Source organism: Chelonia mydas, chromosome 17 (assembly GCF_015237465.2).
Source record: "Chelonia mydas isolate rCheMyd1 chromosome 17, rCheMyd1.pri.v2, whole genome shotgun sequence".
Classification (NCBI taxonomy): domain Eukaryota; kingdom Metazoa; phylum Chordata; order Testudines; family Cheloniidae; genus Chelonia; species Chelonia mydas.
Window position 1 is genome coordinate 24,479,812 of NC_051257.2, and position 13,384 is coordinate 24,493,195.

Sequence of the window (13,384 nt, forward strand, 5' to 3'; positions counted from 1 at the left end):
TCCTGATGAAATGTATCTTGCAAGGGCTTTCAGTTCATCACCTAAATCACTCGTATCAATATCACGCATGTCATCATGTGTCCACACTGTCTCTAGTGCCCTGCATTGCTGGCGTAGGTCGTCTTCAGGCATAGTGAGGAGTTTTGGAATATCATACAACATCCCAAATATACTGCTGTGTTCCTTGAGCTGCATGAAACGTTCTTCAACTGACTGTATTGCACAATCTAGCACCCGATTAAAGAATTCAACTTTGAATTGTTGTTTGGGGTCTCTTATAGGATTATCCCGTGCCTCGTAATCAAAATGTCTTCTTCTTCGGTGACTCTTGTATTCTTGAATGGGTGGGAAAATAGCTTCAGTGTGACGTTCCTCTGCCAACTTCTGTGCACTCTTCAGAACTGGTAGCAGGGCCTGAGCGAGGGAAGGTATCAGCGTCTTAAGGGCCTAACTGGCTCCTACTACTTCAGTTGATGGCCTGTTCTCCTCAAGTGGGTTCGGGGAAGCAGCAGGAAACAGGAAGCTCCCTGAGAAGCTGGGGTTAATCAATCCAGGTTCCTGGGGGGGGGCCAGAGAGGTACATAAGAGGCTCCTCCTCCCCTCTCTCCCTGCAGCTCCTGCTCCTTTCTGTGATTCCCTCTCACCTTTTCTCCTGCCTGCCTGTTCTGTCTCTTGTGCCCTCCTTCCTCCAGCCCAGCACTCCCCCATCCCTGTGCCTCTAGAGCAGAGAGAATACAGATGCACCGGCAGCAGACCCCGTTTTCTACACTCTGGGTCCTAGTGGCGCCCCCTCTCCCCCCCCTTCCCCCCCCCCCCCAGTCTGGCACCTGAGGCAGCCGTCTCAGTTTGCCTCATGGTAAGGCCAGCCCTGTCTGTGAGTGTCTGTGTGCACGCACGTGGTGCCGTGTGCACAGAAGGGTCTGTGTGTGTGTGTGTGTGTTTGGTGCAGTGCACCCAAAGATCTGTTTGTATGCGGCAGTGTGCTCAGAGGGCTGTGTGTATTGTGCAGTGTGCACAGAAGGCTCTCTCTGTGTGTGGTGCAGTTCGCACAGAGAGCTGTGTGTGTGTGTGTGTGTGTTGCAATGCACACAGAGGGTTCTGTGTGTGGTGTAGTGAGCACAGAGCTGTGTGTGTGGTACAGTGCACACAGAGGGCTGTGTGTGTGTGTCGTGTAACGCACATGGAGGGCTCTGTGTGTGCAAGGGGGGTGCAATGCACATAGAGCGCTATGAGTATCTCAAAGAGGCTGTGCACTGAAGGAGCTGGGTGCTGAGGCCCCTGGCCAAGCTGGGTATTTGCAGCATCTCAGACATTCTCTGACGCTTTTTATCAGTCCGTTAACAAAAGTTTCCTGAGCCTGAGCCACAAGCTCTGGGTTGGCAGCAGAAGGAACCAGAGCTGTTTATGCTGCTGACAGAGAAGGGGCTGGAAGAGTCAGGGCTGGATTCTCATGCATATAATACATTATTTCACCTGTTCCCCTCACAGCAAGCAAGGAAGCTGCCCTCTCTCATGGCTGGGCAGGTGGGGCACAGATGAGCAGCCTGAATGCACAGCACAGGGCTCGTTCCCTTTTCCGGTGTTGCGTCAGAAAGGTGGGTGTGGCCATCCCAGAAGAGGTGCTCAGGGTCCCGGCTCTGTGTTACTCCTCCAAGAATAGTGTGTAATGGGAGGTCACTGCCCAATGCAGCCTCAGCTGGCACCTTTGCCACTGCGCACCTGTGGGACCCTAGCATATACTGGCACCAGGGGACTGGGCATGTTCACTGTGGGATTCCAAGTGCCTGCAAGGTGTACCAGTGAGCCGGGGTAAGGAGGGTACACTGCCATCACCCTGACAATAGGCAGGGCATGGAACCTGCTTGCCCTGGCATGGGGCCTGCATGGGCAGAGGCACTGTGTTCACTACACAAGCAGCTGACCTCATTGACGAGGCCAGATGCCTTTGCTCTCTGTTCCTTGGTTACATTGCTGGGTACGGGGAACGAATGTAACCGCACACAGGCTAAGAGCTGCAGGGACAGCAGAGCCTAATGCCTCTGAAATGTGTTTTCATTAAAACTCAGGTTTCAGAGTAACAGCCATGTTAGTCTGTATTCGCAAAAAGAAAAGGAGTACTTGTGGCACCTTAGAGACTAACCAATTTATTTGAGCATGAGCTTTCGTGAGCTACAGCTCACTTCATCGGATGTATGTAGCTCTCGAAAGCTTATGCTCAAATAAATTGGTTAGTCTCTAAGGTGCCACAAGTACTCCTTTTCTTTTTTCATTAAAACTCAGACAGCAGTCAGGGTGAAACCAGTCTAGTAGGTGGAGAAAGGGGAGGGCCTGGGGGGCTCCAAGAGTCGCACTTTAACCGTAAAAGATCCGCGTGCAACTCGCGTGCCACAGTTTGGCCACGCCTGTAATAGACCATCTCCTGTTGGTTAGAGAGACACACTTTGGAACCACACCGAGCCCTTCTTCAGGCCTCTCTCACCACCAGAAGTTGGTCCAGTAACAGACATTCCCTCCCACACCTTGTCTCTCTAGCATCCCAGCACCGCCTTGACTACCGCAGCACTGCATCCTCTCACTGAAAGTCCGGATCAGGCCCTTCCCCTCGGGAGATGGGCAACAGGAATGTCAGACTGGTTTCAACAGAAGCCTCTCATAGCCTGGCAGTGACTCCACGCCATCTGCAGGGCTGGTCAGAGCACCCAGCATGCCCACAGGAACAGGGATCACTGGGCCTGGAGGGTACCACAGGGAAGAGCCAAACTGAGCTCAGTTGTTGACAGTTTGCCAGGAGCTGGGGAAAGCAAATGCAGGTCTTTCCCACTCCATCCCCCAGTGTTAGTGTGACAGGGAAGCCTGCAGTGAGGACAGCTCCCAGTAGGCTAAGTGCCATCTCCAGAATACCAGGAATAATTGTAGGGGAGCTGGTAGAGGCCCCTATATTTAGCATGACTGTCATTTTCCACTATAAAGAACTCTGGTGAGCCATTTTTGAGAAGCTCCAGCACTTCCATTGTTTGCAGCTGGCCTCTGAAATTCCTCAGGGAGAAAGCCATGGGGGCAGGAGAGTGCCTTTTCTTTGTCCCTGTCCAGGCAGCTTTGGCTGGGATACACCATTTCCCTGCTCTGGACTGTGTTTCTCTGGAAAATGTTGGTATCCTGCCAAACAAATGACTGAACAAGAACGTTCGCAACAGCTGGGTCCTGCCACCACAGCAGCAGAGGCTGCACTGGGAGGTGCTGGAGTAATAGCTGGGCCTGGATCTGCATCCATTGGGCCCTGCACATGATCCGAGTATCCCATCCTCCTCTCCTGGGGCTCCACATAGAGCATCATCTCCTGGGGAGGCGGGGGAGGACAGAAAGCTGGAGCTACCCCCTTTATACAGCAGTGCCCACCCACAGGGGCGCAGCCTGTCCCCACTCTTCTCCCCCAGGGATAACAGCCTTGTGCTGCTAGGGTATGTAATTAGTCCTGTAGCTCAGGCGGTGTAAGGCTTTGCGGAAGGCTCCGGGCTGGAGCCCTACTGTTGACACATGTATGCTGATGACACCTAATTGCACACAACAGAATTTATTTTTATCTTTTTCAGAATCCCTAGGAAATTGCACACAAACCCCTCACATGAAAAGAATGTCCCAGCTGTAGAGTCAAGCAGCCAAACCTTAGGAAAGGCCAGGTTTACGGCTGCTTGGGCACCCTTGACTTTGCCCCGTTGTGCATTATGACCCACTCCTTGATGACAGCACCCCATCTTAGTTTCCACAGGCCCCTGTCTCACTCAGTGCAGGGGATCTAAGCTGTAATTCTGGCATTTCCTGACATTTGAGTTCTCCACTCCGCAACCTTAAACATGTCCCTTTAATGTCACAGAGAGAGAAACCGGAGACAGGCAGAGCCCTTCCATGGGGACAGCCCCAGGCACTGCCCCCGGCACTACCCTCACCGCATGGCAGAGGGAAGGCAGGTGCACGCCGATCTGCCCAGGCCAGCCATAGAGCTCAGGAGTCCTGGGCCCTGCAGCGGATCCCCGGCGCACGGTCCCATGGCCTCCCAGCAGCGCGGCTGAGCTGCCCTCCCTGAAGCCCTGGCAGGCCCTGGGCCGCTCCATGTATGAAGGGGGCGATGGCACCTGCTGCCCAGGCAGCACTGGGGAGCAAGCCCCCCGGTCCCGGCGCACAGGGACTCCTTGCTGCGCTCGCCCCAGCAGTGCCCGCCCACAGGGGCGCGGCCCCTTTAAGAGCCCCCGCGCCGCCCCCTAGCGGGCCGGCCGCAGCCCGCTCCCCGCGGACGGCTCGGGGCGGCGGGCGATGCACCGGGGCAGGCGCGTGCGGGCGGCGGAGCCCGGCTCCCCGGGGCTCAGCACCGCGCAGCTCCGCAGCCTGCTGCAGGACGAGCCGCAGCTGGAGCGCATCGTGCGGCTGAGCGGGAGCAGGAAGGTAGCGGGGCCGGCGGGGCCGGGGCTGCAGCGCGGGGCCGGGCACCGGATCTCCCCCCCCCCAGGCTCCTTCTCCCCCCCCCCCCCAGGCTCCTTCTCCCCCCCCCCCCAGGCTCCTTCTCCCCCCCCCCCCAGGCTCCTTCTCTCCCTCCTCCGCTCCTCCATCTCCCCGGATCCGTTCCCCGGAGCTCCCCTCCAGCTGCACCCCCCGCCCTCATTCCGTCTCTCATCCCCCTCCATCCCCGCGTCTCCCCGGATCATCCCCCTCCTCGCGTCCCCCCCATCCCCCCCCCCCGTTCCTTCTCTCGTCCCCCTCCATCCTTCCATCTTCCTGGATCCTTTCCCTGGAGCTCCCCTCCAGCTGCACCCCCCCATCCTTCTCTTGTCCCCCTCCATCCCCCCAGTACTTCACCCCCGTCCCCTCGGGCTCCTTTCCCCCCCGTCCCCCTCCAGACTCCCCAGCTCCTCCACCCCCGCACCCCGTCCCCCTCCAGCCCTCTGGCTCCTTTCCTCCCATGCCCCATTGCCCTCCATCCTTCCTGGCTCCTTCTCCCCTGTCGACCAGCTTCTTCCCTCATCTCCCTCCAGCCCTCTGGGATCCTCCCCCGCACACCCTGTTCACCCCTCGATTTGTCCCCTGCTCCATCCCCTACATGCCCTGTCCCCTGGTAATTTCCTCCCAGCTGTCTGCCCATTCCCCCCCCTGCCTTCCTCCATTCCCCCTGCATCCTGCCTTTCCCCACCCTCAGCCCTCCCTCTCCAGGGCTCCCCCTGCTGCGTCCCCCCATTCTCCACACGCCATTTCTCCTCTCCCTGGCTCGGCTTGGCCACACGCTGGGGCTGCCCCTGGCCTGTAGCTGCCCATGGGAAGGGGCGGGGATGCGCTGGGAGAGGTGGTCCCTTGCGGGGCTCAGATGCTGTGGGGATGAAGGTGAGATCATACCTGGCCGGCAGGCAGGCAGGCAGGCACTGTGAGGGTCTGCAATGGGGGTCGGGGGCCAGGCTGAGCTCCCCAACATTCTGCCCACAAGGGTCAGCCGGGGGGACGTGGTGACAAGACTCATTTAATGTAAATGACACTCGTATTTCCCCGGCAGTCTCCTGGGCTGGCCGTGTGGCAAGGCCTGAGCCCCTCAAGGCACCGCTGGGGTGGGACACATCTGCGGGGACTCCCCCCCTCCAAGCTTAGTGGGAGCAAACACTTCTCCCACTCAGCCCCTCAACTCATGCCTAGCTTGCGCGGGGCAGACAGGGGGGGACTGGGGCAGACCCCATCCAGTAAACTCACCCCCAGCTGCTCCTGTCCTCCCCTGGTCTGGGCGCGGGGGAGTCCAGGCAGGGGGGCTTTTTGTCTGCTCCCATTTGGCAGCTTAGAGGTGGCTTCCCAAATCTCTCACTTCCTCTGCCCCTGGGCCAGATCCTGGGCCATGCTTTCCTCCTCAGCCTCCTCTGAGAGCCGATCCCTCTGCCACCACTTAGCACTGCTGCTGTTGGTCTTGTGCCATGGAGAGTGCCAGCCTAGGGCAGCTGCCAGGAGGGAGGGAGGCAGAGCACATGCAGCTGGCACTTCTATGGGGAGAATTGTCCTGCAAGACTCAGAATCTGGCATCCCTGGGACCTGGGTTCAGAAGGAGAGGTAGGTAGGAGACCAACAGAGGGGAACACCAGCTGTGGGGGTGTAAAGCCCTTTTCTTCCTTCATAGGTAGACTTATCCCCTCATAATGACCACACCTACTGCCTCATATCTCTGTATTGGGCCTTGACTCTCTTCCTGGCATGGCTAGCCCAGATAGTGTTCTCAGTGAATAATATACCACTGAAATGCAGAAACCTGTATTCATGTTGCAAATGGAAACATGCTGAGGCCAAGAAATGCAGAAGTCCGCACTCTCAAACATCGTCGCTTCACCCATATTACACATAGGGAGTATTTTTGGTTTCTAGGTAGGCTGTTAAACATTTACTTCAAGCTGCACAGGATATGCTGTGTGGGCTCCGAGACCCGTGACGCTTTCATTTCCTGTGTGCGCTGTGGTTTAATTTTCAGCATCGAAGGTATATCAGTGAGGGTCTTTGCCTTTTGTTATTTAATTCATAATCAAAGACCAAGTAAAGTTTGTACGAAGATCAATATCACAGGAATTCTTGAATACATTCTATCTTCAGAGATAAGTCCTCAGGCAAGGACTTACCGAAGGATAACAAAAGGAAAAATCATTCGAAATTCATTTTAAAAAAATCTTCCATAAGTCTCAAAAAAGCCGTTGAATTTGCTCAAATTGATACAAGACTAATTGTTAAATAGAGATAAGATTAGTCAGTTGTCTCAGAAGGATCAAATAATAAAAAATGAACGGAGCTAATGGAACCCAGCAAGTTCTTCCCGTTGTCATACTCAGAAGACATGTAATGCGTTTGATCTTTGATTAATCCAAGCTTGGCAGGGAAGAGAAAGGAGGGCAAGAAATCAAAAGCAGCCTTAAGCAAAAATAGTTGTTTACGTCTAGTGTGGGTGGCTTTAGATATATTTGGAAAGATGTTTGCTTGTTATCATACATAATGTTTCCATCTTTTTCTTGACTATGACCATACTCTTTATCATAAAAAATGTGTAAATGTTACAGTAATAAGACGGTGAGAGAATAGATTTGTGTAAAGGTTTCAGTGCAGAACCTTTATTGGATATCCTGAAAATCTTAGATAGCCAGAGGAGAGGATTACAGTGTAGCAAAGAATTTAATAACAGGGAGAGTGAAAGCTCCCCACCCAGATATCAAAGCCAAATCCAAAATTCTTGCTACAATTTTCTCGATTTGGTATATTCCAAGGTAGTGAGGAATTACCTTTAATTAAGACTCCAGTTAGTGTCTTGATACTCCCTGTGCTTCCATATCAACAAGGTCCTTCTCTGTCATTTGGAACTGAGTTTCAGTCTGGGAGATTTTACAGTGTAGACTTTGGCACCTAAAGATTTGCTAATTACCCGGTAGGAGTATGGGGAGCTGTTGGAATTGGTCTGAAGTCATTACTAGATACAGTAACTTGTTAGAAAGTCCATCTCTTTGGATTAGCCACCCCAACTGCTCATAGTGCTGAAAAGCTAATGGAGGCCATGGTGAGGATTGGAGCTACTGAGGGAGCTTGCCTTGGGCTGGGTAATTGGGAAGGAAGAGTCACCATGGTCCAAAGATCTTCCCATCATCTCTGGCTAGACCAGCAAAATATCCGAAACTGTAGGCCTGGGTCAGCATGGGAAAGAAGCCTAGGTGTGAAGGGAGAAAAGGGATCCCTCTCCCAAAGCCAGTGTTCCCCTCCAGAGGCCTGCTTGCCTTTTTTTTCTTTTTCTTTTTTTTAAAATATATAGATCAATGTGAGGGTACTCCAGGGGTTTGCAAGTCATGTCCGGGGCTGCTGACCCTGCTGATCAACTCCTCCCCCTCTCTCCCAGTGCCTTCTGCATGCCGTGGAACAGCTGTTCAGTGGTGTGCGGGAGGGACAGGGCACACTTGACGGGCCGGAAAGAGGAGGGGCAGGGGTAGAGCCTTGGGGGAGTGGATGAGGGGCTGGGGCTGAGTGGGGGCCTTAGGGGTCCACAAAAAATTTAAATCAAAATGGGGGTCCTTGGTCTGCTAAAGTTTGAGAACTGCTGAGGTAGATCATAGATTCCAAGGCCAGATGGGACCATTGTGACCAGCTCATTTGACCTCCTGTATTACACAGGCCAGAGATGTGCCCCAAATAATTCCGGGTGCAGATCTGTTGTTAAATAGAGATTGGAGGTTTTTCTAATTGCCAGTGTTGGAGAACTCACCACGACCCTCAGTACGCTGTTCCAGCGGTTAATTAGCCTCTTTCCCAAAGCCAGTTTCCCCCCCACCCCACCCTGTGGTACAGTGGGGGCATCGCTTAAAACAACCCCAGATGAAGTGCTGTGCAGATCTTTCTGTCCAGGGCCGGCTCTAGGTTTTTTTGCCACCCCAAGCTCTGAGAGCACAACTGCCCAAGCAAAAAAACACCAACCAACCAACCAAAGAAGGATGACCGGAACGCCGCCCCTGGAATTGTGCCACCCCAAGCACGTGCTTGCTTTGCTAGTGCCTAGAGCCGGTCCTGTTTCTGTCTGTGCTTTGTTGGCTTTCTGAGTCTAACCACCAGCATTGAATTGGCCAGAGTGTAGTGCCTTGAGGAATTACCGCCAAAGAAATTGTCCCCAGAAGGTGCTGACAGAATGCACCAGCAAATCCTCATGCCCATCCATGGCTTCTAGGACAGACAGGAAAAGTGATTCTTCACCCAATATTCACCCAATTCTCCCCCTGGCCCAGCTGAGTAATAATTCCCAGGCTGCCACCAGCAACTGCAGGGACGTGGCATGTCCTTTCCAGGGAGGGTTAGTATCCAGCAGCCAAGCACCTATGTTTAATGTCCTTGCAGGTGATACTAATACAATGTTAAGTCTGCAAGATCAGATATTGCAGCGCCAGAATATTCCCAAAGTTTGGGTTGTTTAAGAAATGTTAACTTGTCCCCTTTACATCAGGGCTTGACGAATCCCTAGGGCCCATGCTTGCAGCGAGTGGAATGTCTCCCTGGTGAGTTTGGAGGCCTGCACCATCTATTTCTGCAGAGTTTAAGTTTTCAGTAACTAACAAATGAAGATCCTGGTGGTTGTGAAGAAAACCTTCCAAAGACAACCAGTGCAGGGCTGTGTGACTGAGCCTGCAGTCAGGTCTAGTGGCTCTGCTGCTGCTCTGAGCTTTGCCAAGCAGTTGCAGATTAGTCCGTTGTGCAGTGGTTGTTCAGAACTGTTTGGGCATCAGTGACCATAACCAGAACCACATCAGTTTCACTCTGCTGCTGCTGCTTGGGAAAGCTACAGAGGCAGATGCTGGAGTTACTCAGGGTAGAGAAATGGGGGCTAGGAGTAGCAGCCGCCGCTCCACCCCTTGATACAGACAGTGCAGTGGAGACCAACCCGCCTCAACATCAGCCAGGAGGCTCTGAAGAGTCGAGGGGGACGAGACAAGAATCTTCTTTTACCTTCAAGCAGCTGAGGGGGAAGTGGGAATGCTTCAGATTAATCAGACACAATTTATCTGAGCCAGAGGATGACATGAAAAGTGAAGCCTCAGCATGGTCCGGGGCTGACATCCTGCTAGAAATCTCAGCACCAGCCACTGGGCTGCTGCCCGGGGCCTTTCCCCTTGACCCTGCAGGTAGATACTCTTCCCTCTTCTGACCACCAGACCCCTGGCTAGTAGATAGCCAGTTCATTTGCCGGGCTCTGCGCAGGAATGCTAGTGCCACTAGGATTAATTGTGAAGGTTTATTAGGCTCTGATGTGCTGGGATATGTTCCTGGGGAATTGGGTCAGATTATTTTTAGTCTTTCTCGGCCCACTTTCCAGCATCTCTTCCCCGGGCCTGTCAGAAAGCAAACCTGTCCCAGTGTTGGCTCGTGCCTGTCAGTGTGGGGAATACAGGTGTTAGCCTGTTAGCCCACAGAGAAGCTGTCTGGCCCATTTAAGATGCGTGGAGTTTTTATGTAATTTCCCCCAGGCCAGTTGATGTGTGGGCTCCTAGCTGTGTGGCTGGATTTTAATGCAGCTGCAGCCTCTTGCCGGGAACTCTTCCCCGACCTGTTGCTTCTGGGGAAGCTGGGGCGGAGGGAGCCGAATGGTACTGAGAGGCGGAGCTGGTAAAATGTCTTATTTTGATGCGGAGCTGACTGCTCTGGTTAACACCCTTTGTACTTGGCTGGCTGAGTGAATTGGGGGGCTTTCTGTGGAGGACTGAGCTGCGATGGGCCGGTCAGTGGGGCCAGCGTTAGAGGAGAGTTGTGGGGCTGGCAGTGTGCTGAGGAGTGTTTTCTGGAGAGTGGGGTTAGGCCCTGCAGGGGGAGGTGGCAATGGAGTTGGGGGGTGGCTAGCTCTGCCTGGGGTGCTAGTTCTGAGCCAATATGTCCCTGCAGTTTCAGAGCTTGCAGCTGGAGCGGGAAATGTGCCTGGCTTCGAACTATGCCCTGGCCAAGGAAAACCTGTCCCTGCAGCCACGGCTGGAGAACGGCAAAGCCTCACTGGCCATAAAGTACCAGGAGCTGCAGGAGACAAGGGCGGCGTGTCAGGAAAAGCAGCAGCGAGTGGGTGAGTGGAGCCGCCCTGTGCCAGTGGGAACCGCTGTCCTCAGACTCTGGTTCTGGGATGCAGCGGGGAAGCCGGCTCTGACCTGTCACTCCCTGGCTGGGCCCTGTCTTGATGGCCATGGAGGGAGGAGCTTTTGGCTCAGCAAATGATGGCCCCGCAAGGGCAGGAGCATGGCTGGGCGATGGGGTCGGAGGCCTCTCCTTGGACTGGCCAGAGCGGGGTCGCTGGAAGTTCCGTCGCAGGGCCAGGTTTGTTTGTATGCCCCTGGCTGAACCTGCTTTCCCCCCACCAGAGACCTGCCTGAGGAAGTGGAGCCCGCAGAGCATCCTGAGCCAACTCCAAGCCGCTCTGGATGCAGCCGAGGCAGAGTCGGAGGTGAGTCTGCAGGACCTGCTTTGCCATTGACCTCTCTGACTCTGGCACCTTGTAGCTACTCAGCTTCCCCACCCCCTCAGCCCCTGGGACCTCTGGGTCAATAGCGATGGGAGCTGCATGGAGCTGGCCACCGAGCCATGTGTCGCCTGCATCGTCTCGGAAGACTGCATGGGTGAAATCCTGACTCTGCTGAAGTCACTGTCAAAACCCCCACTGACTTCAGGATTTCACCCCCAGAGCATCCTCTCGTACGGCTGCCCCATCGGGTTTCTGGGGGTCCCCTGCTGCTCTGGATGGTTCCTGCCTGCTCTCTGGCTCAGTGTTGCTATCCATCTCCGGGGTCCTATGGGCCATCCCGGATTTGCATGTTCCTGCCCCCCACCCCAGGCTGATGTCCCATTCTCTGTGCCCCACAGGTGCAGGTGGAGAGGTTCCTGGGCCGGGAGCTGCCCCTGGATGCCTTCCTGGAATTCTTTCAGCAGAGCCGGATGCTGTCCCACCTCCGCAGGACACAAGTGGAGAAACTGGAGCAACTCCTGCGGAAGGAGAAGCAGTCCAGGTGGCTCCCCACGTGCTGCGAGGGGCAGCGAGCCACCCCGCTGAGCCCAGCCCAAGCCCAAGTTGCCCTGGTGCAAAACGCAGCCTCTCCCAAGATGTTCCAGCTCCACTGTGGCTACACGCCTGCCCTGCTGGTCCCCTCTGATGCCATCATACCGTTCCCTGTGCCCGTTGCCCCTCCCAGCCGAAATCTACCTCCCCTGGCCTCTCGCTCAGGCCAGTCTCCAACATCTCACTCCAGCATCCCATGCCTGGGCTCCCCTCTGCGTCTGATTGGACACATCCCCCTGCTTAGCCCGCGGCCTTTCCGCGTGCAGCATGCGCACCCGTCTTACCCACAGAAGCAGGAGCCGCCCCACCGGTAGCTATTGGGGCAATGAGATGTCCTCAGACCCGAGTCCTTGACACGCCAGCCGACCAGCACACATGAGCTTCCTGTGCTAGAGAATGAATGTGAACCGAACACAGCCCCCGCCAGCTGGGCGGCTCGAAGGCATTGTTCGCTCCCACCCCAGGTTCTCAGGAAGCCTCCAGGGTGCGCCGCTGTCTGTGGCGGTGACGTAATGACCTGCTCCCCGATGCAGCTAGCAGTGGGGTCTGTGTGGCTGCCACGTGGCCAGAGGCAGCCTGGCAGTAGTTAATTATAATAGGGGTTTCCCAAGAAGCCGGGTGCCGAGTTCTGGCAGGTGTTGCATGGGGGCGTCTGATTCTGCAGCAGCAGTGAGAGCAGCAGGCTAGGCGGAGTTGAGGCTGGGGCGAGGGGGGGTTGTCAGATGGCAGTGTCAGTGGGAGCTCAGCAGGCGGGGGGGGGGGTACACAGCATGAGGAGGTGGGGGGGGGGGTTGCTGGCAGATTACGGGCACAGGGGGCAGGATCCCAGCTGCCATGCATGGGTTGGAGGTGAATGCGGATGAGAGGAAGATATGGTGACAAGGAGGAGGGTCCGTGGGGCACAGAGGGGAATGCAGACCCGGGCCAGGGGCTATGAGGGTACGGTGAGCAGGATAAGAACAGGGCCATGTGGGCTGCAGAGGACTCACAGAAGGAGGGCTCCTGTTGTCTCCCTCCCCTCCTGGCTCTGCCAGCCTGTGGGACACAGTCTGTGTGTGTGCACGCACGTGCGTGAGGTGTGATAGCCAGGGGCAGGGCCAAAGAGGACAGGGCAGGGCCCCTGGTGCCACGCTGTACGGCACTAGGGCCTCCCAGGCAGCTATGTGGCAGTTTGTCAGGCTGCCCTGGGGAGCATGGGGCACAAAGATCATTTTCCAAATAAAGTCGCTTTCCAGTCTCTGCTCTTTGCTTGGGGCTTGTGCTATGAGAGGAGGGGAATTTGCTCTGCCAGGAGGGTCACCGAGTGCCCTTCGCAGCAGGAGGGATCCCAGCACTGGGCCTTGAGGAGTAGGGGGCAGTGCACTGTGCGGCAGGGAATAGGGGGCAGGTGGGGGGCTGCACGCTGTGGGGGAGACGGGCGAGCACTGTGCTGGGGAGGGAGCCATTTAATCCTGGCTGGCATGGTGCTGTGCTTGAGGAAATGGAAGGGATAGGGAGGGTGAGGCTGTGCTGTGGGAAGGGGGCGGCTGCAGGAGGTTGCTCCACAGGGCACCAGGGCACAGCACTGGGGGAATGGCAGATGCGCTGGGATGTGAGAGGGGCTAATAGATGGGGTGAATCTTGAAAATCTCCATTGTCCCTGCTCTTCCCCCACCCATCTCTTCTCTGGTGCTGCTCTGGGAGCTGCACGCCTGTCCCCTGGGTGTCCCAGACCTTGCTGTGATACCCAGACTGCACTGACTCCCTGCTCAGTACAGCCCAGCAGCCTGCCACCAGGGGAAGGCTAAACTGCCCATGGACAAGGGGGAGAGAGAGGTCGGT

At 55.7% G+C, this 13,384-nt stretch overlaps 1 protein-coding gene across 2 annotated transcripts; it reads left to right on the top strand.

Moving 5' to 3' along the window:
• The first annotated feature begins 4,264 nt into the window (after window positions 1–4,264).
• On the top strand, window positions 4,265–12,800 carry VPS37D (VPS37D subunit of ESCRT-I). 2 transcript variants are annotated; one of them, XM_037880748.2, is made up of 5 exons: window positions 4,307–4,437; window positions 8,978–9,029; window positions 10,408–10,579; window positions 10,872–10,954; window positions 11,371–12,800. In XM_037880748.2, the coding sequence occupies exons 3-5, from the start codon at window positions 10,435–10,437 to the stop codon at window positions 11,875–11,877; spliced, it is 735 nt and encodes a 244-aa protein (XP_037736676.1). In that variant the 5' UTR covers window positions 4,307–4,437; window positions 8,978–9,029; window positions 10,408–10,434; the 3' UTR covers window positions 11,878–12,800. The 2 variants fall into 2 exon arrangements, with proteins under 2 accessions (XP_037736675.1, XP_037736676.1); XM_037880747.2 differs by lacking the exon at window positions 8,978–9,029 and having other exon boundaries at window positions 4,265–4,437.
• Window positions 12,801–13,384: the final 584 nt, after the last annotated feature.

What these genes read in the sequence shown, in the direction of transcription:
- VPS37D (XM_037880747.2), top strand. Translation starts at nt 4,309, where the DNA reads ATGCACCGGGGCAGGCGCGTGCGGGCGGCGGAGCCCGGCTCCCCGGGG. An exon ending in GGCTGAGCGGGAGCAGGAAG is followed by an intron (nt 4,438 to 10,407) that starts GTAGCGGGGCCG and finishes ATGTCCCTGCAG; the next exon opens with TTTCAGAGCTTGCAGCTGGA. An exon ending in GGAAAAGCAGCAGCGAGTGG is followed by an intron (nt 10,580 to 10,871) that starts GTGAGTGGAGCC and finishes TCCCCCCACCAG; the next exon opens with AGACCTGCCTGAGGAAGTGG.